Source organism: Sparus aurata, chromosome 15, assembly GCF_900880675.1.
Source record: "Sparus aurata chromosome 15, fSpaAur1.1, whole genome shotgun sequence".
Classification (NCBI taxonomy): Eukaryota; Metazoa; Chordata; class Actinopteri; order Spariformes; family Sparidae; genus Sparus; species Sparus aurata.
In genome coordinates this window covers 30,994,729-31,019,974 of record NC_044201.1, presented here as the reverse complement: position 1 = coordinate 31,019,974, position 25,246 = coordinate 30,994,729, and the positions used below count along the sequence as shown (strand labels likewise).

Genomic DNA, 25,246 nt, shown 5'->3' with positions numbered 1-25,246 from the left:
GGAGTAAGCGCACGCTCGACGGATTGACTAGTTTGGTCTAGCTACCGGAAGACACGGATGTCAACAAACAGGTAAGTAGCTGCTTGCACAAACACACTATTTTAACTACTTTTTTATTCAGCTTGAGTCATACACGCTACAGTGCTGTGTGCTAAGGTGTCTGCTGATGTTGCATAACTTTTGGTGTGAGATGTGGAGCATGTTAAGATGCTTAAAACACAGTGTAAAGTTCTGACCCCATGCTGTTAGCGTTCAATGCTAAGTCTCCATTCACGGAGCTCTGTAATGGTTGGACCAAATGTGTTCGCGTCTTCGGTGCTGGCAAGTCAAGGGTTGCTTTAGCAATGAAGCTGCATGTTTAAATCGACCGAAGTTCTCCTTTAATACATAGGGTTTAATATGACGTCTTCTGGGAAGGCTTTCCACAAGGTTTAGGAGTGTTTATGGGAATACAGTTAGGGTTAGGGTTAGGTTATATACATTTCTCAAAATTTTGAGTCTGACTTAATTCTGAGAAATTTAAAGAATTTATCATAATAATCATATCAGTCAGTTTGTTTGGTCCTAATCCTCGTCCATACGGCCTCTTGTAGCTCTCGTTAGCAGCACAGCTGTGTTCAGCTAGAGACTCACAACCGAGCCAATCAACACGAAAGTGCAGCATGTTCACATCATCTTGTAAAATACAAACAACATCCACGTGACACTGCTGTAAACAGTATTGAAATCCTTCATGATTTAAATATTCATTGAACACGTCACATTCAAAGAGAGGACATGACCTCAGTGACCTCATCCGTACCCAGAGCCATGAATTAATTAATCAACAGTTATATGTACAGAAGCTCGAGCAGCTACAACTGTCATGCTGTGTACACATGAATAGATAGAATTACTTTAATATATGATATAGTTTAACATATTATAGTGTCTTATAGAGGATGATTACAGGAGGACTTGTCCCTGATTTTCAGGCGAGGGTGAATCCACATCTATAATCTACATTTATCACACCGAACATCCACCAACACACAGCTCATACTGTGGATATGAACCCTGAGGAGGGCGGATTACTCACCCAGAGGATGCTGTAATCCACACAGCCGGCTTTTCGCAGCAAAAGGAAAAAGACGTCTCTGTCGTTATCTGACTTTTCAAACAACGGATTAAAAAGAAAAATGTGTTTGTTGGGTGTTATTTGTGTCAATTGAATTTAAAAAGTTTAATCAAAAGTTAAAAAGTGTCCCTGTGCTCTCTGACCTGCCTGTTCACATGACGATCCTGTTCCTCTTTCTCTTCCTCTCTCACAGGAACTGCAGCAGCACATTTCATCACATCTGTTCCCGTCAGACCGGTTCTGTTCAGGTGGAAGTGCTTATATGGAGATGAGTGTATACGAGTCATAGATCTGCCTTGACATGTGAAACTATGATTCATCGGATAACTCTGTCGTGTTTACATTGTCGACATGACAAAGACGTAATGTTTTCAGATGTGCATTGGTTTGACAGCAGGATTACACAGAAACTACTGAGGAGTGTTTGTTGGGTCCAAATCCTATGACTTGAAAGAGGTGACTGCAGAAGCACTGAGGAGCAAGTGAAAAAATGTCTTTCTTTGGTGACTTTGCTGTTTTAAGTCTGATCTAAATCGTTTTCTCTCCCGTGTACATGAGCTGAACTGGTGGGAGCCGAGTGATTTTTATGATGCTGACTAAAATAAAAAATAATTCAGGAAGAAAAAACATTTATGTCAATGTGCATTTTTTTCTGCTTTCATTTTTGTTTTATTTATTTTGACCATTGGTGACACAGCAGGATTACACAACAGCCACAGCCCCACAATACCCACTGAGTGGGTCGCCTAGTGATCGGAAGGTCACTGGTTCGAATCCCCCTAACTGCATGTCGAAGTGTCCTTGAGCAAGATACTGAATTGCTCCTGGTGAGCAGTTGGCACCTTGCATGGCATCCCCCACCATCAGTGTATGAATGTGTGTGGGTGAATGTGGCATGTATTGTAAAGTGCTTTGAGCTGTCAGCAGACTGAAAAAGCACTATAAAAATTTAAAAGACCATTTATCACAAGGGCAAAACTAATAATTAATGAAGTTCAATGAAGCTTTGTGATTAAGGTTTTATGAAGATTTGTTTTTTGCAGCAACAGTAAAATCAAGTGAATTACACTGAAGTCATTGTGTTTAGCAGAGGTAACAATCATCTAATCCAAACATGTTCATGAGGAAGACAATGTTCAGGGTCAACATGTTGAGTAACATGTACTTATTTGTAAGTCACTTTGGACAAAAGCCACTGCTGAATGCCCTTAATGTAAATGTAAATGAGTAATAAATGTGCTGACATCATTACAAAGTGACAAAATCTTCAGGTCACTACTGTGACAACTAAAATCAACTTCCTTTTTTTGTGTTAGGGGAAAAACATTTGGTGGAAGAACAAACTAAATATAACATTTAACACAAGTAATGACACAAAATACTTATACAAGCAGCCATGTTTAGCACTAAATCTGTTCATTTTCCATCATAGAATATGAACTATTAAACTTTATACAAGTTTAGCAGATGGATTCATTGACAGGATTTTTTTTTCCTTTTAGATTTTAAGTCTGAACATGAGCCTTTAGTCATAGTCAATGTTTTAGTTCTAAATTATTATATTTATATATTTAGTGTGTTTATTGTGTTTGTGTTATGGGTTCCCAGAGAAACGTAATCTCATTTTTGTTGCACTTCTTTTGTTGGTACACCTACATGACAATAAAGCTCTAATTGATTGATTGATTGATTGATTGAAAGAGTCCCTGATCTTCCTCTGTTGCTCCCCACAGGACAAACAAAGATCCTTGTACCTCCTCTCCTAGAGTGTCAGCACATTCGTTGCTCTTCTCTTAACATCAGCTGTGTGTGTTCCTGGTGTTGAAGGTGTAGACGTGGATCAGATTGTCAGAGAAGACTCTGAAGAAGGACAGAGTGCCAGCAGGACAGTCCACATACACTGCTACTCTGTTGGAGGAGGAGGAGGAGGAGGAGGAGATGTATGTTCCTGTGTTATTGTGAGAGACATAGTAACAATCATCAGAGCAGCTCAGGTTCCAGGACGATTCATTCCCTCCAAACACACAGTCAACACTGTTTCCTCTCCTGTTGATTCCTCTGTAACTCACTGATATATCAACATGTCCTCTCCACTCTGCCTCCAAGTAACAGCGACCAGTCAGACCAGTTGTACACAGCAGCTGAGGCAACTTTTCAAATCTGTCTGGATGATCAAGATACGTCTGTTCCTCCTCCACACTGATCACCTCCCTGTTGTCGTCAGACAGTTTGATCTTTCCGTTTACTGTGTTTGTGTCGATGTGAGATCACAGAAATCTGATGAGGACACAGCTGCAGTTATTGATCTATCATCTGTTTAATTATTGACATCAGATGTTTGAATGAGTGATTTTGCAGTTTGAAGCTGATCTGTTTTTTTATTAATCGAAATTAAGAACACACTTACATTTCTTCAGACCTGCTCTCAACCATCGGAGTCCACCAGGCTCCATCCTAACGGGAGGAGGGTGGTAATGAAAAAGTAATACATTACTATTTTCCAGTAACTACCCTAACACTGATAATGGATGAGGTGTTGTCAAATGGAAGGTTCAAAGTATTGATAAAGATGGGTGGGATTAGGCTCTCTATACCTTATTTAAATATATTTTTATTTCTCAAGAGAAAATCATTCAAGTAATGTACAAACATACTGATAGTCGGCTAACAGGTTACAATTTTCTTTTGAGCAGTGTTCCCATCCCCCCACCCTTAAAGGGATAGACCTACAAACACACAAACATGAAAGTACAAATATGAGTATAAATGAGTATAAATGAATAAATGAATAGGAAAGAAAAAAATAAATAAATGAATAAAAAAAGAAGAAGTAATAATTATGATATATAATAATTAGGGCCGGGACTCGATTAAAAAATTTATCAAATTAATCAGAGGCTTTGTAATTAATTAATCGAAATTAATCGCATTTTAATCGCATATAAATATTTGACCTGAGAACAGTGAGAAGCAATTTTTTTCACATGGATTTTAGTATACCATTGAATAATGACTGAATACAGAAGCTTAAGCAACAAAACATTGTTTGGGTTTTTTTTTTCAAGACCAACAGACCAGTGCAATTTTTGCCATAAAGTGTAGCAATAGCTTATTTAGGAATACATTTCAGAGATTCAGGTAGCCTATTCCAGCCGGCTACTTTAATGACTATTATTTTTCGATTTTAATAAAGTTAAATGTTTTTCTAACAGACTGACAATAATGTCAAACTGAACCGCACTCATTAAAATTGTGATTCGCTGTGCTTGTACTGATAATAATCACAAATTACTCCGATCATCGCCGACTTCATTGATCACAAGGGAGAGAAACTCATCCGCGGCCACGACACGCGGTGTGTGTGCGCGCGCACTCAGCGGAGTCAGTGTGTCGGCCGTCGGAGGCGAGAAGCAGGGCTCACCATAATACGCTTATTTTGTCACCGGTAATCCACTCTTCTCTTCCAGCGTCCATTTAGCAATACCTGCGAGACGTGCTGGCATCAAAAAACACTGTCGGTTGTACAAATGAAACCAAACGGACTCTAAGAGTGTATTTTCATTAGTTGCTAAGGGAGAAGCGTTCACTGAGTGTTTAATTGTGTAGCCACCACTGCAGACTGTGAAGGTGTCATGCACCGACAATAAGTAGCCTATAGGTAGGTAGACCTTCTGTAAACTATAACACTTTGTTTTTTAAGTAAAACACAATACTTTCAAGTACATTCAATTCAGAACATTGGAAACCCTGACTATTAGAAAACATCTATCTTCAGAGGCCATAACAGACTTTATCAACAGTTGATCTAAACAAATCAATTTCAGTCCAACTCTCTGTAAATAACCTTGGCCAAAACAATAAACAGTTCAACATAAAGTGCCAGTTGCAACAACAACATAATAAATAGTTGCTTAGCATTTAGGTGATACCTGAGGCTTGATATGCTGCGGTGATACGTGAACTCCTTCTTGCATAATTTGCACACAACCGTGCTCTTATCTACGCTGCCATCCGTCCGCTTTTTAAAACAAAATTTCCCATCCACAGGGCCAACCAGAGCGGTCTCATCTGCTTCTTCGTTTATTGTTGTTGTCTGAAGTCATGAAAGCAGTGTTGGGCAAGCTACTCGAAAAAAGTAGTGAGCTAAACTACAAGTTACTCTACATTAAATTAAGCTTCACTACACCAAAGCTACTCCCCAGAGAAATGTAGCAAGCTAAGCTACAGCAAAATGGCAAAAGTAGCTTAACTACATCAAAGCTATTTTTTTTTATATTGGAACAACTTCATTCCAAGTCAAAGCTATCTCAGTGATCAATAAAATTATCAATCAGACAGACAAGCAGGCAAAAATGTTACATTAAATTGTTTATTAAATAATAATTTGTGCTTTCACTATTTTGTATATTTTATTATTCAACTATCAATGCACACTTAATTCTAACATCCATGGACAGACATTCACCTGCTACCACAGCAATATCCACCTGACTGACACTAATGGACAGTGTCCTACACTGTAGCATATTAACATAATTAAACAGCAAATAGTATATTATAGTTATAGTTTTCGTTAAGGTTCTCTAGTCTTCTAGTTTCAGCTTTATAATTTATATTTGATATTTGAGTTAGTCTGTTTAGTTATTGCAGGGTTTCCTCTACATGTAATTGACTGTGGCGCACCGCCACGGCAAAATAAAAGCCGCCACACCTTAAAAATTCAGGCATAAATAAATCTAGTGTTGGAGAAAGGAAATATTTTACCGTCGTCTTCCACCGCAGTATTTGACGTTAACTAGCATGTTGGACATTTAGCTTGATAATTAGCTAGAGGATTAAAATGGTCACTTAGAGCAGAGTCCTGCACGGGTCTTATTTTGCAAACCAGCCCGAACCCGCCATATATATAACCGCACCCGACCCGTTTTCCGACAGTAGCACAAATTACAATCCGCACCCGAGCCGACCCAGTATAAATTGATACCAACGTCCGAAGGAAAATTGGACGGACGCAATTTTTCAAAGTGAAAGTAAGCCAGCGTGGGGAATGGGAGTTCTGGGAGGGTGCAAGCACGCATTAATGAGCTCATATGAAATATAAATGCTTATCATTTGTGTCGCTAATAATGACTGATGATAAGTGACGCCTTGAAAATGGCAATCGTAAAACCCCGACCCGCCTCTCCAGGCGTCCGACCCGATCCGCATCTGTGTCCGACACAGTACAATATTTTTCACCCGTGCAGGACTCTGACTTGGATAACTCCTCTCTTAAAACAAATAATACAAATATTTCTTTACAACATGAATGTTCATTCCAAGCCCATGCGTTCATGATAACACTTTAATTTCCCTTTGAGATTAATAAAGTACTCTATCCATCAACCAGTGTCTCATATAACTGGCAGTTTCAAAAGTGGTATTTTTATTAGGCCCACTCTGTAGTAGTAGCTATATCTACATACATTTTAAGCTAATCATTTTGACTAATCACCATACTTTGGTTTTGTAGAAATTGCATTTTTGCTGTATCCTGTGCTGGTTAAAAATGACAAAAGTAACAATTCAGAGTAATGTTTCTCTGTCACTGTATTTGTTTATTATTCAAGTTTGTCTTTTGCATCCCTCGGGATCAACTCGTCTCCGTCCTCCTCACCCTCTGCCATCTTTCCATCAAGTAACGTAACTCCCTGAAGCTAACCTGTCTGTATTCCCGTGCAGCAGAGACGTTGTATGCAAGGATTAGTCCGTGGTGTCACCGTCATACGGAAGTGCTTCTGTCGGCTCCACATACACGGCCATGTGTGGCGGTGGCATCACCGACTTATCCTTTAATTTCAGACCGCAACAGAAAGCTCCGCTGCACTGAACTTCAGAGGTGTTCATAAAAATGTAGCTTCGGTGGACGCTACCGCGCTACTTGGTCAATAAAAGAGCAAAGCTACTGAAAAGCTATTTCATTCAGAAAGTAGCGACGCTACCACCACGCTACTGAGAAATGTAGTTTAACTAGTAACGCCGCTACTTGTAGCGACGTTACTGCCCAACGATGAACGCTATGCATGAACGTTAGTTGGTGCTCCAGTATAATCGGTACCCCTGAAACTCATCCAGTGAGAAACGTTCCGCGGTGCAAAAATTGCAAAAAATGTTTAATGCGTTATTTTTTGTGTAATTAATTAATCGTAATTAACGCGTTAAAGTCCCGGCCCTAATAATAATATATAATAATGAATAATAAAAGGGAAAGAATAACATTAAAAGTAATAATGATAGTAGCAATAATAATAGTAATAATATAGAGCAGCAATATGAATGTAAGCGTCAACAGAGTGATGTGTACAGTAGCCTAGATGACAGTGATACAATAGCATACAGCATTTGGTGTACAGGTTCATGCTCTTGCCATGCCCAAGAGTATTGGGCACCAAAATTCCGTAAAGAGATGGCCAAGATTATATTTCTCCAAAGTCAGTTTTTCTAAAGGTAAAAATGAAGTGAGCTGATCAAGAAAAATCTTAAAAGATGGAGAGGAGTCATTCTTCCAAAATAAAAGTATACATTTCTCTGCGAAATAAGTTATCAAAATGAGTATCCTGCAATTTTTGTGATCTAGCTGTAAATTATGTGTCATTAAGTAAATGTAAACTGCTGCTTGAATCAAATTGTGTGTCCATAACTGATTGAGTAAAGAATGAATCAAGCTCCAATATCTTTTTAAATGGACGCAGTCCCAAAACATATGCAAGAATGTCCCCTCCACCTTTTTACATCTCTGACATACTGCTGAAATGTCTTTTGATATTTTATGCATTTTTATTGGAGTTAGGTAGGTTTTGTGAATGAATTTGAAATTAGCTTCCTTGATTTTATTACTTATAAATGGGAAATAAATTTTATTACAGATATTTAACCAGACATTGTCTTCGAAGGTTCTCCCTAAGTCCTTCTCCCATATCTTCTTTAGCAATTGGAAAGAAGATTGACCTTCTCCTGTCAAAATATGATAGAATTCACTAAACTTTCCTTTTATTGTGTCTGAGGATAATAAGCTGTCTTCAGTACAGATAGCCCAAGCCGTAATTTTGTGTCCTTAATAAGAGCGGTTGTAACACTTCGTTTTTCTAGATATTTAAAAAAGTGTTTATTAGAGATGTTATATTCTAATCTTAAATCAATAAATGATTTTAACTGCATGTTCATATTTAGTAAATCTTTAAACTGTGTTATGCCGGAGCCTGTCCATTGACAAGTATTAAACAAAGTGATTTGAGTGTTAAGGTCTGGATTTTGAAAGATCGGGGAGTGTATAGAGATACACGAGACGATTCCAATTTTTTTGTCTTTCCACGTTTGAAGGGTATTAGTTACCGAGAAACATTTGTCCATATTTTTTATCTTTTCAAAGTGGTTTATAAATAGGAGAGAGGTGAGAGGCCATGGTTCGAATGGTTTTGATTCCATCTGCACCCACAAAGACTCTTGTCTATCCGTTTACCATGATATCAGGTTCCTTATTTGGGCCGCCCAGAAATAATATTGGAGGTTGAGGCTCTCCATACCTGAGTGTGTCCAGTTTCCAGTGTGGATCCTCCAGTCCAGCAGACAGCAGCGTCACTCCTGAGTCTCCTGGGTGATTGCAGCTCAGGTCCAGCTCTTTCAGACGGGAGGGGTTGGAGTTCAGAGCTGAGGCCAGAAAAGTACAGCCTTCCTCTGTGATCAGACAGCCTGACAGCCTGCAAAGAACATCACATGACATAATACAAATGCCCAAAAAATCAAGATCAAATACAGAGAATAAACATCATGGTGGTTATGATTTGATCACAAATGTAAGTCAGCATTTGAGTCGTCTTTATGAACAGATCATAGAATCCTGACCTGAGAGTTTTAAGTGAACAGTGCGGACTCTTCATTCCAGCAGACAGCAGCTTTACTCCTGAATCCTGCAGGTTGTTGTTACTCAGGTCCAGCTCTCTCAGACTGGAGGACTGGGAGCTGAGAATGGAAGACAGAGCTTCACAGCTCCTCTCTGAGAGGTTACAGCCACTTAGTCTGGAGAGATGAAAATCAAAAAGAATTCAAATGTCATTTTAGTTGAAATGTAAATGGGTTGTACTGTCATTGACAGTCATCGCCCGCTGAGCCTTGTATGAGCATAACATTTTGATTTCAGAGGTGTTTTCTTAGCATTCTAGCTTGCTGACTTACCTTGTTTCAAGCTTCTGAGGCTGAACACAGCTATGTTATACATGTGGTGCAGAGTTGCTTTTAAACATGGCAGGGGGATCTTTGTCAATGGTGACAGGAGACTGTTTTCTCACCTTGGTGAGTTCAGTAGATCAGAGTGACTTATTTTGGGTTCATACAGATGTGGTTCACATATTTATTCAGTCTACTTCTACTTGCTGGCCAAAAGTTACTATTTATTGATTTTAACACACATTTTGTGAAGCTGCCACTTCAGCTGGAGACAGATGGACAAGTAAGTGAACTGAGCACTGGTCAGCCTCAGATGGCGCTGGAAGCTGCAGTCATCCAATTGCAGCGCCGACGCTGAAATACACCCGGCTGGGTGCCATACGAGTAATACCACTAAAAATGTGTAACCCTGCTATCAAACTCACGTTTGGTCTGAAAGCACAATAACGGTGTTAAGAAGGAAAGAATATGACTATCTCTGTACTTACAGAGCTTTGTTGGAGGCTTTGACCACTGGCAGAAGCCTCAGAAGAGCCTTCTCTGAAGCACAGTATTTCATCAGATCAAATACGTCCAGATCTTCTTCTGATGACAGTAAGATGAAGACCAGAGCTGACCACCAAGCAGGAGAAAAATTTGGATTTAAGATTAATCCATAGCTCAGGTACCTTTGGATCTCCTCCACAAGAGATGGACCATTTAGTTCCTTCAGACAGTGGAACAGATTGATGCTTCTCTCTGGAGACAGATTCTCACTGATCTTCTTCTTGATGTAGTGGACTGTTTCCTGGTTGATTTGTGAACTACTTCCTGTCTCTGTAAGCAGGCCTCGAAGGAGTTTCTGATTGGTCTCCAGTAAAAGACCCAGGAGGAAGCGGAGGAACAAGTCCAAGTGTCCATTTGGACTCTGTAAGGCCTCATCCACAGCACTCTGGTAGAGTTGTGTCTCTGCAGATTCTTCTGTTTTTGTTTCAGACTTCTTGGATGATTTTTGTTCCTCTGCCAGCAGATTGACTCCAGAGTTAATGAATCTCAGTTGGACATGAAGAGCCGCCAGAAACTCAGATGGATGAAGCAGAACACTCTGTCCTGGTACAGTCCTCTCTCCACTTTAAAGATCTCTGTGAACACTCCTGAGTACACTGAGGCTGCTCTGATATCGATGCCACACTCTGTCAGGTCTGATTCATTGAAGATCAGGTTTCGTTTCTGCAGCTGCTCAAAAGCCAGTTTTCCCAGAGATTCAGTCATCTTCCTGCTCTCTGGAGTCCAGTGTGGATCTGTCTCAGCTCCCCCATCATACTTGACATTATTCACTTTGTACTGAACCACCAGGAAGTGGATGTACATCTCAGTCAGGGCCTTGGGCATCTCTCCTCCTTCTCCGGTCCTCAACACATCCTCCAGAACTGTAGCAGTGATCCAGCAGAAGACTGGGATGTGGCACATGATGTGGAGGCTTCGTGATGTCTTGATGTGGGAGATGATGCTGCTGGCCTGCTCCTCCTCTCTGAATCTCTTCCTGAAGTACTCCTCCTTCTGTACATCAGTGAACCCTCAGACCTCTGTCACCATGTCAACACAATCAGGACGGATCTGATTGGCTGCTGCAGGTCGTGTGGTTATCCAGAGACGAGCAGAGGGAAGCAGCTTCCCCCTGATGAGGTTTGTCAGCAGCGCATCCACTGAGGTGGACACTCTAACATCAGTCAGGATCTCAGTGTTGTGGAAGTCCAGAGGAAGTCGACACTCGTCCAGACCATCAAAGATGAACACAACCTGGAACTCTTCAAAGCTGCAGATTTCCTTGGTTTCAGTGAAGAAGTGATGAACAAATTCCACCAAGCTGAACTTTTTCTCTTTCAGCACATTCAGCTCTCTGAAGGTGAATGGAAATGTGAACTGTATGTCCTGGTTGGCCTTTTCTTCAGCCCAGTCCAGATTGAACTTCTGTGTTAAGACAGTTTTCCCGATGCCAGCCACTCCCTTTGTCATCACTGTTCTGATTGGTACGTCTCTTCCAGGTGAGGCTTTAAAGATGTCTTCTTGTCGGATTGTTCTTTCTGGTCTGTTTGGTTTCCTGGATGCTGTTTCAATCTGTCTGACCTCATGTTCATCACTGACTTCTGCAGTCATTCTTGTTGTGATGTAGAGCTCTGTGTAGATTTGATTCAGATTCTATCTGCATTGAAAATGTGGCGCCAAAATCCACTGTCACAAGAATCCTACTTTACGCTATAGATGTCTAACATTTCCCAACATCCAAAAAATTCTCAAAAGTCATACACCATATTAAAGTTCATAGTTGAAATAAAAGTAAACAGGAAAAACTTTGATCATCTCATTAAAATGCAACTTTCTGCTGGGAAACCTGTGGTCCTGGCATTCATATGGATGACATGAATCACCCAACCAAACGCTGTTGCCGACTACCCAAGACCACCCCACATGGCATCAACACTCCCCGATGGCGTTGGTCCCCCCCAGGCAGGATAATGACATAGAGCTTGAGGCATTCAACCTTGCCTCCAAATCCCCCAGATCCCAAACTAATCGATTTTTTCAAGGACAAGCTAGAATAAGTTCAATCCACGGAAGCCCCACCTCACAACCTCAAAAGGACTCATGGGATCAGGGCCAAGTCTGATTCACAGGGTAACCTCCATGGATTGGACAAAGATCTAGTGGCTGGTAGCTCCTCCAAATTTTTCTAACTACATTTTTGTTATTTAAGGGTTACTCTTTTGGCTTTCTTGCTGAAACTCTTGCAAGAACATGGCTATTTTGGATTAAGAGCAGAAAACTTTTGAGAAGATCATTGACCACGGCAACTTTCGACTATCCAACCTGACCAGTTGGAACGCCTGAAGGAGGAAGATAGTTGGAATATGCTGCAATTTCTGAGCTGTTTTTTTGTGGTTTGTTCGGGTGCACTGTTCCGCTGAGGAGATCAGGCAGTGTTGTTGCCATGAAGTGGTGGACTTGGTCTGCAAAGGTGTTTGGCTTGGTGACCAAAGGTTTACCAGCAAATAATTTCACTGTAATGAAAATAACAACCTTGACTTTTATTTTTTGGCAAATGCAATGAGCTTCCATACTGCAATTCCCTGTATCTTTAGCATTATAACAATAACAAAAACTTGCAAAAAAGATGTTACTGACCATTTGTTCCTAAGCTGGTGTCTGACAGACTCTGTACCAGATCATTCCTGTTTATCTTCTCCAATACCTTCTTGGTCATCTTCAGAGCTCCATGAATTGTGTAGGTGTTCACCAACAGATCCACAGTGTTCTATCTTTCCGCCCTGTCCAACTTTGATGCCTTAATGTAGCCTTCATGAATTACAGGCTGCTCGAACTTTTCAAATTCTAAGTCTCTCAAATCCTCTAGCATGTTCAGAAGGTCCTCTTCCAACATTGTGGCTCCCTGCTAATGACAGACAGCATGGTCAACCTAAAGGGAAATTTGTGAAGAAGGGTTAAGGTTAGCAACAGCAACAGTTGTGTGCAGAGTACTGATATGTGATATCACTGATTTCCTTTATGATCCAATACCAAATAAACCCAGGTTGGTATCACTGATATCAATAAGATAACAATGGTTTGAACAAAAGCTTGGGTTGGTAAATGGTAAATGGACTGCACTTACACAGCCCTTTTGCAGTCTTAGCGACTACTCAAAGCTCTTTACAACAAGAGTTAGCATTCAAATAGATTATTGCACAGGTGGCAGAGACTCAAACACAGAAATGGTAAATAATTAATAAAGTGTATATAAAAATATAATGTGCAGCTAGGGTGGCTGCAGGCGGGCTGTCCTTTCATACACACCGAGCCGGAACGACTGTTTCAGCAAGGCTGCTTCACAAGTGAACATCACTCTGTGGTTTTTGAAACATTAATTAAATCTCTAGCTGTAAAAAGTGTATATAAACACTGTTTATGTGTGCTATAAACAACATCATGGTCACTTGACTCAAACGTCAGCACCTCTTACTAAACAATTACTATCCAGGTTTTCTGTAAACTAATCAATGTACAAATTGTAAAGTTAGAGTTAAAATAATTTGTAATTAAAGTTGGCCTATAAAGACGGACTAGTGAGTAGATGGTACAGAAAAGGGATGTGAAGGTGTCCTGATTTGACTAAAGAGTACAGGAGCATGGAAATGCTGATCTTTTACAGTTTAAAAGGATTCTTAGATACCATACATCTTTTCAACTCGACCTGAGTAGACAGGCAGTTCTCACAAAATGTTAACACTGTAAAATTCAAAAATCAGATATACATTTTGAACATCCACCAACAATATAGGGAACCTGGGAAGGGGCTGGTTTCCTTACCTGCAAGACACTGCAATCCTGGTACTTTCACAGAGACGGAGCCTTAGTCATTATCTGCATTTTCTAAAAATTAAAAACAACATTTTTGTTGAGAAACGCTAAGTAGTTATTAAGTAACAATGTCAATCCCTGTGAAAGAATCTCTCACCATCCTGTTCCTCTTTCTCTACAGTCCTCTTCCCCTCATATAGAGGAACTTAGTGTGCAGCAGTGCAATTCATCACAGACAGCTTGTGAATAACATCATGTACATATACAGGTGTATACAGAGTCATACATATTAATGTAAAATAGTTAGTTCCACCCTCTGCTCCCTCCTGCTGGGCAGACTTCTCTTTTCAAACAGCCCTTTGTGCCTTTAAAAGGCTTCTTCTCTGTAGTTTATAGGACCGAAATGTGTTGCAGCTACACACTGAAACACAGACCTTTAATTTGGTGGGTGTATTTTATTCACTTTATTCAGTCACAGAAAATAGTAGCATGCTGTTGTGTGTATTTCTATAACCAATGTTGCATTGAGAGTGCTGCAGCTACTAATACTGACCACTGGAGGGAGCTGATCACTCTCTCTTTTCATTAATATATGCAATGTATGCTGCGATTGGCCAGCTGGCGCTACATCACAGAGGGACGGACTGCAGAGATCAGTGATGAATATGAGGTCAGACAGATTGAAACATCCAGGACACAAAAAAGACCAGAAACAGCAATCAGACAAGAAGACATCTTTAAAGCCTCTCCTGGAAGAGACGAACCAATCAGAAGAGTGATGACAAAGGGAGTGGCTGGCATCGGGAAAACAGTCTTAACACAGAAAAAGAACTGTTGATGCATTAGTGTTTCATTTGATCTTAACCTAGAACTTTGAGATAAATTAGTTTTAATTACACAATTAGAGGAAAAGTGTCTTTTAGACTAAAATGTAAAAATGTCCAAAACTGAACTCTGTTGTCTTGCGACATTAGTGTCCATGAGGCTCTCAAGATAAAATTCTGCATTTGTGGAAAATTCATTACCGGACTGTTTTTCTGACTGTTTTTTCAAGTTTTTTTTTGTTTTATTATTTGTGCACATTTTAGTTAAGTTCATTGTTAGTCCAGATATATAAACAGGAAGTTGTTATGTAAGTGAACTGAAGATTTCCTCACTCTGTAATGTTGTCAGCACATTTATTACTCAACAAGTTGACTCTGAATGTTGTCTTCCTCACGTACATGTTCGATTGTACCGATTAGTCATCTGCTACACATAATGAGTTCAATGTCATTAACTTGATTTTCTTTACACATATTAATGAATCTTCCTGTCACTGAGTTTTACTTTTAGTCTTAGATGAAACATTGAAACAGTTTTCTGCTCTATGAACAAAGAAACTTGCTTGCTGGCTTTTCATAACTTAGATAAGCAAATGGTGGCGGTTGGGATAATGCATAATCATGTGTCAATCACCAACTTATATATCACTTCTGTCAGAGGGAAGGAACACAGTAACAGGAACCAGAAGACAAAACATCAGATGCTGGTGAAGGGAACAGTCAGGTGGTGTCTTTCAGCTTTCAAAAGGTAAAATTTGTGATTTTTTTCTTAAATATAAAGATGATATAATTAATTTGATTGTGGGCATACTGTAGGTATCCTGAGGTGTTGGCTTCAGTCATATCACTGAACAATGTCAGGTAGATACAAAAACTTGCTCCCTGTCTGTAACCTGATCTCTCAAACGACAGGTTTCACTCTGAAGAATGGATGTTTTCAACATTACCAACAACTCACAGGACAACAGTTATAATAACAGCAACATCACCACTGACTACAATAAAAACAGCACAATTGACGATGAGTATCAGAGAAAAGTCAAGTTCATCATGTTTGTGTTAGAATGCATAATCATTTCTGTCGGCCTTCCTCTGACCCTCGTGGCCATCTATGCTCTTCGTTCTATGGTAGGTACATTATGAATTACATTTCCTACAGTCTGTGTCTGTAAAAAATCTTGATCTGATTGGACCCTTAACACATGCAGTTCTTATGTGTGGCTCCATTCCAGCCCTCTCTTAGACTGTTGAGGTTAATTGCGGACCACATCCGATTTAAGACGATGGTGCTGGCCTTCAAGGCAAAACTGCACCTACCTCCAAACACTTGTCAGACCACATGCCCCAGTGAGAGCACTTCGCTCTACGACATCAGCTGGCCTGCTGGTACCGCCATTGCTGAGTGCAAACAAAGGTCGCTCAGTGAAGTCGAGACTCTTCTATGTTATGGCGCGTCATTGGTGAAACGAACACCTGACCGATGTCAGGACAGTGTAATCACTCACCATCTTCCAAAAAGACCATTTGTTCAGACTTCACCTTGACCCTGAATAGCAAGACTTCCTCCCACCCTAATTTTTTAAAATTAAAACGGTGAAGTGTGATTCTTTGTGTTGTATCATGTGCAACTTGATTTGTTTCAGTTTGTTGAAGACGTTCACAACTCATCCAAGCGGTTTCTTTAGTTCTAACTAACTGGAGAGGAGTTGCAGGCTTTTAAACTTTGTGTGGGAGTGTCCTTACAGAGTCGTTAAGGACAAATGTGACTTATGAGTTTCAGAGTCGTTAGGACCACTTATGGGTCGTTGATCCAATAGGCCTTCATGTTGGTTGCTAAGGATAGGCGAGCCCACGTGTGAATGGTTGTTAAGCTGTCTGTGGAGCAAAAAAGTAATGTCTTAGGCAACCTCCTGCATTGGGGAGACAAAACAACCTCTCCATAAAAGAATGGCACAACAAAAGAAGGCCAACTCCTCAGGTCAGGACTCTGCTGTCCACTTACATCTGAAAGAGTGAATGAGCCAGTGCAAATTGGACGTGACAGATCAAATAAAAATATCCAACCGCTATATGTGTCATCTTATTTGCCAACAGGGAGATAGCAGTTGACAAGTAAATATCAATACAGACATCATATCAGATATGAGATGCATCATTGCCTCCTTGTTGTTTATAGCTGCTCTTTTACTTTTACTAATGTTTTCCTGCAGGTGCGAGGCAATCATGTAGCTCCGATCTACGTCATCAACCTTCTCATCTCCGACCTCATTCAATTCTTCTGCATGATCGTTGAGATGGCAACACAGATGGGGCCTGACATTAAAGTATTTTTTCATGTTTTAAGTGCTTGGGCCAGTGTTGGCTTCATGTTGTGTATCGCCCTGGAAAGGTGACTATCTGCAGCTATGTCAGACCATCATATTACTATATAATTATGAAGCTCCTGAGAAACTGAAACTGAGCATCCATCTTGTGTTACAGGTATTTGGTCATCGCCTTCCCACTGTGGTACCGCTTCAGGAGAACCATCAAGATCACTGTGGCGGTCTCTGTGGCAGTCTGGGTCCTTTCTCTTGCCTTTGTCCTCCCTTTAAGTTTCTGGGTTAGTAAGACGGTCTGGAAAATCTCCATTGGCCTCTTCTTCCTCCTTCCTTTCCCACTGTTGATTTTCTTCCTAGGTGGGACCATCAACGCTCTGTCTGCCAGCCGTGTTTCCTCTGATGAAAAACGACGAATTGTTGGAGTTTTGGTCTTGGTGCTGCTTAATTACACGCTGCTGTACCTGCCCACTGTAATTTCCTTCCTGGCAAAGGAATTTGCGTTGGGTGACTTGACCCTCTGGTACCTGTCATACGCGTTTCGGCGGTTGAGTCCTCTTGCAGACTTACTTCTATATATCTTCATGAGGAAAGGGATCATAGACAAACTTTTGATTGCTGTGTGTTGTTGCAGAATGAACAGCATCTATAGCAGCAGAATGGAAAGCAATGATGTTTGCAGTTCATCAGTATGAATAATGACAACAAATACACAGTCAGCTTCATGTAGGTCGAGAAAGAGAGAGAGAGTACCAACTACCATCGAATCAGAATAACTTTAAATCACCAGACAAGTGTACAAGGAATCTGCGCTTGGCAAACCAAATACATAAAACAGCATAAATGGGATCTGCTGTGCTTTCTGGAGGTGGGTCTGGCTGATGTCTAATATCCATCTTGCTGAACTCACTAGTGAGAAGAACCAGCCTGGCTGCTGAGTCAGTGAAAGGCTGTAAAATTCATAGAGTTGGTGGATTTTCAATCAGCAATCATCCAGGTACAAAAGTCAGAAACTAACGACGAGTTGAAAGAGTCCAATTAAGAATGATTTAATGAACAAATATAAATGTGATCAGTCTGACATGCTGGCATTAATATGATGTCACATCAGTCTGACATAAAACTGGGAACAGACTGAATAATCTGCAACTCTCAATTTGTTTCCACTCGACTGATTTTTTCTTGATTGTAATTATTATTATTTTTTTATTATTGTGTCAAATTTGAATTCAGCTCATGTAGGGCCAAAGAAAAAAAAGGAAGTTTGTTATTTCACTGAACTGAAGATTTCTGTCACTTTGTAATGATGTCAGCACATTTATATGCATGTCGAAGTGTCCTTGAGCAAGATACTGAACCCCAAAATTGCTTCTGATGTGCAGCGTGCACCTTGCATGGTAGTCTCTGCCATTAGTGTATGAATGTGTGTGTGAATGGGTGAATGTGGCAAGTAATGAAAAGTGTTTTGATGCAAGTCCATGTACCATTTACCATTTTTACTCAACATGTTGACTCTGAATGTTGCTTTCCTTATGAATGTGTTCGACTGTACTGATTAGGCCTCTGCTGAAGATAATGACTTAAATGTAATCAACTTCATTATATTTACAGTCATACAACTTCCAATCATGAAGCTTCATTTTTAGTCTTTGACTAAACAGTAAAACTGTTTTCTTCTCTAAAAAAAATCTTTTAAAAATTAATTGTGTCTGCCTTATTCAGTATTTTGTGTTTAATAGCTTGTAGTGGTGTCACTGTGATGTCACCACAAAATTCCTGACTGTTGTTTTTGTTTTCGATGTTCAATAAAGTTTTTTAAAAAAGGAAACCTGCTCATGATTCCAGTGTGCAGTGTCAGAGGAAGTATTCAGCAGCAGTAGGTCACAGTCCTGCATTGAAGGTGTCAGTACAGGACTGAAAAGTAAAAGTACCAATAATTCAGAGAAGTTGTCCTTTTTTATATCATTAAATTATTATTATTGATGAAGTGCTGTAAAAAGTACAATGGTCTCATTTAGTCATCTTTACAGCAGACAGAGTAAAGTTTCAAAAAAAGAGACTGACAGTTGGGTTAGGGTTAAAACAAACAGGAGAGGAGGAAGGAGAGACAAGTGACGGAGAAAAGAAGAAGATAAGGATAAATAATCTAAATGAACAGAGACACTAAAAGAAATCCATGCAGGATAATTTTTTTAGTATTTCCAAAACATACAAGCAAAGTATAGCTGCCATTTAATACTTATAATTCAGAGCAGTTGTCCTTTTCTATACTATTACATTATTATCATTGATACCTTAATGTGTAAGAAGTATTTGTATTTGTTAGTTGTTCATCTGGAACACTGTACTGTTTTTTATATACTAGTCACATGTTTTATGTGAATGAGTGTTTGAAACATGGAACAAAAGAGCTGTTTTAAATGTAAAAAACACATCTGTCCTTGTATGCATACACTCTGTAATGGGCTGTTTGCTCCTTTTGTAAGGGTTTTATGTTGTTTGCTGGACATAACTGAGTCATTGTTGAAGATGAGGACATGATGAAACCAAATATGAACTTCTGTTTTAAGGCAGGAAATGAAGCTGATGTAGATTAACAGGCAGCACTGTGTGTCACTGTGCAGATACGGGGGAGAAAACCGGACACAACTACAGCTCATTTCTAATTATGTTCCTATTAGACTGAGTATTACTGATGGAAACACAACAGCACTGTAATTACACCTCATAACTACTTCTGTGTGATAATTTAACTCACTGCCCAAAACTTCACTTCACCAGTTGAATCATCGTTTGTAGGCCGATATTTTTCTTTCTACTTGCTCTTATTTCTCATAATGCTTTTCCCACTGAAGTAAGCCTGTGGGAGTGTCGGGGGGGGGGGGGGGGGGGCAGAGCCTCCAGGTCTGGAGGAGAGAGCCTGTGCAGATCCAGACCTTCTGGACGAATAAACACCTGGAGTCTCGTCAGATTCTGTTTTGATCCGGAGCCATTTAGCAACGGGAGGAGAGATCAGAGATTACTTTGGAATTTGTGGGATCAAGAAGTGGATTTATCTTCAATCTCATTTATCAACCTGACTGCAGCAGTGATCCAGAGGTTACCTGTAAAATGATATTTTACCTTTTAAGGTTCTTCAAGGATAAATATCTCTTTTCCTGGACTGGGGGTGTCCAAACCCTGGGGCTTTTGGGATAGACTCCCCTCTCCCAGAAGTAGCGATGAGACACACAGGCTGTGTCCGAAATCACTCACTACTCACTATATAGTGCTCTACAAAGTGAGTACACCATTTTGTAGTGCTGTCCAAATGTCTAGTGGGAATTATTTTAGTACTTTATATGGTGGACTCAAAGTATCCCGCAATGCATCGCAAAAAGTAGTGTACAACCGATGGTCACTAACCAAGCAATATTTACCATAATGCATTGTGCTGAGAGACAAATGGCAGACTGATTATTGTCCAAAAGGACTTTTGTTCTTCCTGCTGATGAGCTCTGTATATAGTCCACTATGTCGGACTCCCTATTGACTAGGGAGCAGGGAATGAGTGAGTGATTTGGGACACAGCCACCGTTACCTTGAATAAACTTGTGGATTTCTCTTGTTTGAACATTGTTGGAAACATTTGGGATAACGTAAGTACACAACTCGACAACATATAAAAGACAGGTTGAGTTGTTTTAAGACATTTTAATGCAACAAGAAATAATTGTGTTATTTTCTGCTCCATTATTTTGCTATGAAGTTGATCGTCAAAATATATATACATGTTTTTCATGCTTGAACCACTTCAGAACAGGAACTGTTGAAGAAAACATTTATCAGAGATCTTTTCAAAACTTAGGCCAGGAAAGGGTGGGGGTTGGAGAAATGCATAATCATGCATACTTACATCTCACTTCCTTCAAAGGAAAGGAGCAAATTAACAAGAACCAGAGGACAAGACATCAGACGCAGGTGAAGAGAACAGTCAGGTGGAGAGTTTCAGCTTTTAAAGGTAAATCCTGTGAATTTTTACATGTAAACATGATGAGAACTGGAAACAGTCATGGACATCTAGCTTTTAATAAATAAAACTATATAACAATACAGATCATGTTTGATATGATATGATTGTGGGTAAACTATAGGTCTACTGAGGTGTTTGCTTTAGTGACATCACAGAACAATGTCACGTAGATATTTCAAAACTTGCCCCCTGTCTATAACCTGATCTCTAAAACGACAGGTTTCACTCTGAAGAATGGAAGTTTTCAACATTACCAACACCTCACAGGACGACATCTTTGATTACATCAACACTGTCTATGACTATGGACAAAACAGAACGACCAACGATGATGACAAGAGAAAATTCTGGTCCAACATGTTTGTGCTGCAATGTATAATCATTTCTGTCGGCCTTCCTTTGACCCTCATGGCCATCTATGCTCTTCATTCTATGGTAGGTACCTTATAAATGAAATTTCAAATCCATGAAGACTTCATTTAAAATTTAAACTAGGAAACAAGCAAGTTGATTGCATTTTATGTTATTTGCTATTTGAATAGGCTCTTTTTCTACGTCAGCGCTTGTATTTGACTATTTAATCTGCACAAAGTTAGTGTGAATATGTAAATAAAGAACTATAATGAGTTTTTTACTTAGGCAGGAAAATGTTTAAAGTGGCACCAGGTCCCAAATTCGAACTTGGACCATTTAAGACTATAAAATGTGGACCCAATGTGTTTTCCATCTAATTCAAACTGTTACACATCATCTCCAGACTTATTGTTGCATAAAAACAATGTAGGACTTCCGGTTATGGCGGCTTCCTGAGTAGACACGTGTAAGACTGTGTAGTTTCTGGGTTCTCTTTATCAAAAAGTGTTGGCGTGTTGTTTAATGATAAAAGAATTCTGCGGAGGCAAGGCTGGGCGGAATGATAGAGCAATCTTTATTGAAACAGATCTCATGCCAGCGTCCGATCAAAAAGCGGCCGCTTTTCTGGTATTCTCAAAGTGAAAGCAAGGCCAAAATGCTTCGCCCTCTGCTCTATCACAAATCCTATCAAGCCTTCGATCTTAGGAGATCCAGCAAATGCCACCACCCTTTTCTCCCTATGCGAGGGTTTTTAAAGTCCCTTCTCCAGTACACACCCACTTCTTCTAATGGGTCACTTTGGTAAATTATCCAATAGACTAAAAGAGGAGTTAACCTGTCTTCACGCTTATCTCCCATAACTCATCTAACCTGGCTGCGGTCAACCTTGGGTCTTCTCCCCAAAATGACCTCTTTGTCCTTCTATGGGAACCTAAACGTTTAGGCATCTCCCACCATTTGGTGTGAGGGTCAAACTCAGTTTAGTATTTTATGGTGGCTTTACTGTCTGCAAACCTTTGACACTCAGGCAGCTGAAAATTACTCTGGGACCCCTGGAGCTGTGAGCCCCACTCCGTCTACAGTCCTTCACTTACATAAGGAAAAACAATTAGTCAGAAGTAGTTACGCTTATTCTGTTTGGTTTTTTTATTATTGATTTTTACATCAGCATAGCTTAACTGATCCTCATGCTGTGTGGATCTTTGCTTTCTGGAGGTCCAAAATATGAAGTTGGGGAACACCCGATGGGGTAACATTCAGGTGGATTAATGATTAACAATTTTTTATTTTTGTTCTTTTTCTTCTTTGTTTGGTCTGAAATTACTGGAAGTGTTGGGAAGATTCAAAACAGTTGTTCCATATGTCTGTCAATCTTAAGGTTAGAATTACATCCTGGAACTGCAGAGGGCTACAAAAAACAAAAAGGTCATGCAAGTTATGAACAGGATTAAAACATTACAGTCTAATATAGTATTCCTTCAAGAAACCAACCTAACACATGAGGATGAGCTCCCTTTACCTCTCAGGCAAGGGGTGTCACGACTTTGATCCATGACTCTATTACACTACAACTCATAAGGTTATCAAAGATAAGGCAGGGCGATACTTAATTATTCAGGGGAGGATTCACAGGGAACAATTAATTCTGATAAATGTATGTGCCAAATGCAGACGAACCCAAAGTTTTCCAAAACCTATTTCTTACTATTGCTTCTTTATCTGGTGCCTGTATTATGGCAGGTGATTTTAATTGCACTTTAGATCCACGGGAGGACAAAAGTTCGGGAGTGGACCAGTCACATCTGAGAAGCAGGGGTGTAAATTCATCATTTCATGAAAGAAATTAGTCTAATTGATGTTTGGAGGGAAGATAATCCTAATGGGAGACAATATTCATACTCCTATTTAAAAAGGGGGACCGGAGGGTGTGTTCCAACTATCGGGGGATCACACTCCTCAGCCTCCCTGGGAAGGTCTATTACAGGGTACTGGAGAGGAGAATTCGGCCGATAGTCGAACCTCGGATTCAGGAGGAACAATGCGGTTTTCGTCCTGGCCGTGGAACACTGGACCAGCTTCATACCCTCCGCAGGGTGCTCGAGGGTTCATGGGAGTTTGCCCAACCAGTCCACATGTGTTTTGTGGACTTGGAGACGGCATTCGACCGTGTCCCTCGTTGCATTCTGTGGGAGGTGCTCCAGGAGTACGGGGTCGGAGGCCCTCTGTTAAGGGCTGTACGGTCCCTGTACGACCGGAGCAGGAGCTTGGTTCGCATTGCCGGCAGTAAGTCAGACCTGTTCCCAGTGCATGTTGGACTCCGGCAGGGCTGCCCTTTGACACCGGTTCTGTTCATTATTTTTATGGACAGAATTTCTAGGCGCAGCCACGGGCCGGAGGGGATCTGGTTCGGGAGCCACTGGATCTCATCTCTGCTTTTGGCGGATGATGTGGTCTTGCTGGCTCCTTCGAGCCAGGACCTACAGCATGTCCTGAGGCGGTTTGCAGCCGAGTGTGAAGCGGCTGGGATGAGAATCAGCACCTCCAAATCCGAGGCCATGGTTCTCGACCGGAAAAAGGTGGCTTGCTCCCTCCAGGTGGGAGGAGAGTTCCTGCCTCAAGTGGAGGAGTTTAAGTATCTTGGGGTCTTGTTCACGAGTGAGGGAAGGATGGAGCGTGAGATTGACAGGCGGATCGGTGCAGCGGCCGCAGTAATGCGGTCGTTGTATCGGTCTGTCGTGGTGAAGAGAGAGCTGAGCCAAAAGGCGAAGCTCTCGATTTACCAGTCAATCTACGTTCCGACCCTCACCTATGGCCATGAACTTTGGGTCATGACTGAAAGAATAAGATCCCGGATACAAGCGGCCGAAATGAGCTTCCTCCGCAGGGTGGCAGGGCGCTCCCTTAGAGATAGGGTTAAAGAGCTCTGTCACCCGGGAGGGGCTCAGAGTAGAGCCGCTGCTCCTCCACATCGAGAGGAGCCAGCTGAGGTGGCTCGGGCATCTGTTTCGGATGCCCCCGGGACGCCTCCCTCGGGAGGTGTTCCTGGCATGTCCTGCCGGGAGGAGACCCCAAGGAAGACCCAGGACACGCTGGTGTGACTATGTCACTCAGCTGGCCTGGGAATGCCTTGGGATCCTCCCGGAAGAGCTGGAGGCAGTGTCCGGGGAGAGGGAAGTCTGGGTGTCCCTGCTCAGGCAGCTGCCCCCGCGACCCGGCCCCGGATAAGCGGACGATAATGGATGGATGGATGGATGGATGGAGACAATATTCATGCTTCTTCGATACACATCAGTTGTATTCTTGCATTGATTTCTTTCTGGTTTCAGCATTACTAAAATGTAAAATAAAGGAGGAGGAGAGTAAAAGGAGGTTTCCTATGATGCCATACTCCTGTCAGACCACACGCCCCAAACTCTTTGGTCTATTATAACCACAATTTGTCTAGTGATATTCCCAAATGGAGATTTAAAAAAAATGGTTGGCAGATACTGGCTTTGTCACTTTCTTAGATGAACAGATTAAATACTATTTTGAAACAAATACGATAGAAACTTCAGGGAGTATCAGATGGGAAGCGTTAAAGGCCTTTATTAGGGGACAAATAATTAACATTACTAGCTCTAAAGCCAAAGAGACCTACAAGAAGACAAAATCATCAGAAACAGAAATAAAGGATTTAGAAGACTAGTGCATTGCCCGTAGGAAGTATGTATTCCTATAGAAAAGTGGGAGGTTAAGTAGCTTTTTCATGGATGGCCAAATGAGGCTGTTTGATGGTGGGACGTCAGGGATATAATTGGCTGTTTTTGACTACTTTTGATTATACCATTATATTTCACCTTAAAAACTATTTACGTTGCCTTACTTGGTGTAATTATTTTTAGCACAACCTCACATGTGTGACTGTACAGTTATTTTTTCATTTTAAGGTACTATATTAACACTATGGACCTAAAATTACAAAATAACAAATCAGAGTAGAAGAAGTTCGTTTTTTTATTGTGAAAACCACAAATATGTTTAATGAACCAATTGCATTAGTTATAATGCAAATATAAATTGTTGTTTGCTAAATTGGTGCATA

The 25,246-nt window shown here is 40.6% G+C and overlaps 2 protein-coding genes across 2 annotated transcripts; one reads left to right on the top strand and one right to left on the bottom strand.

Annotated features, from left to right (window-relative positions):
- Positions 1-1,746: 1,746 nt before the first annotated feature.
- Positions 1,747-14,356, bottom strand: LOC115597165 (ribonuclease inhibitor-like). Its single transcript, XM_030442903.1, has 7 exons — positions 13,664-14,356; positions 12,482-12,773; positions 9,808-9,931; positions 8,999-9,172; positions 8,680-8,853; positions 3,525-3,571; positions 1,747-3,394 (listed from the first exon to the last, which is right to left on the bottom strand). Exons 2-7 carry the CDS (start codon positions 12,558-12,560, stop codon positions 3,360-3,362), a joined length of 633 nt encoding a protein of 210 aa, XP_030298763.1. The 5' UTR covers positions 12,561-12,773; positions 13,664-14,356; the 3' UTR covers positions 1,747-3,359.
- Positions 14,357-15,405: 1,049 nt separating this feature from the next.
- LOC115596841 (psychosine receptor-like) lies at positions 15,406-17,491 on the top strand. Its single transcript, XM_030442264.1, has 4 exons — positions 15,406-15,606; positions 15,711-15,938; positions 16,689-16,867; positions 16,960-17,491. Exons 1-4 carry the CDS (start codon positions 15,406-15,408, stop codon positions 17,489-17,491), a joined length of 1,140 nt encoding a protein of 379 aa, XP_030298124.1.
- The last annotated feature ends 7,755 nt before the right edge of the window (positions 17,492-25,246 follow it).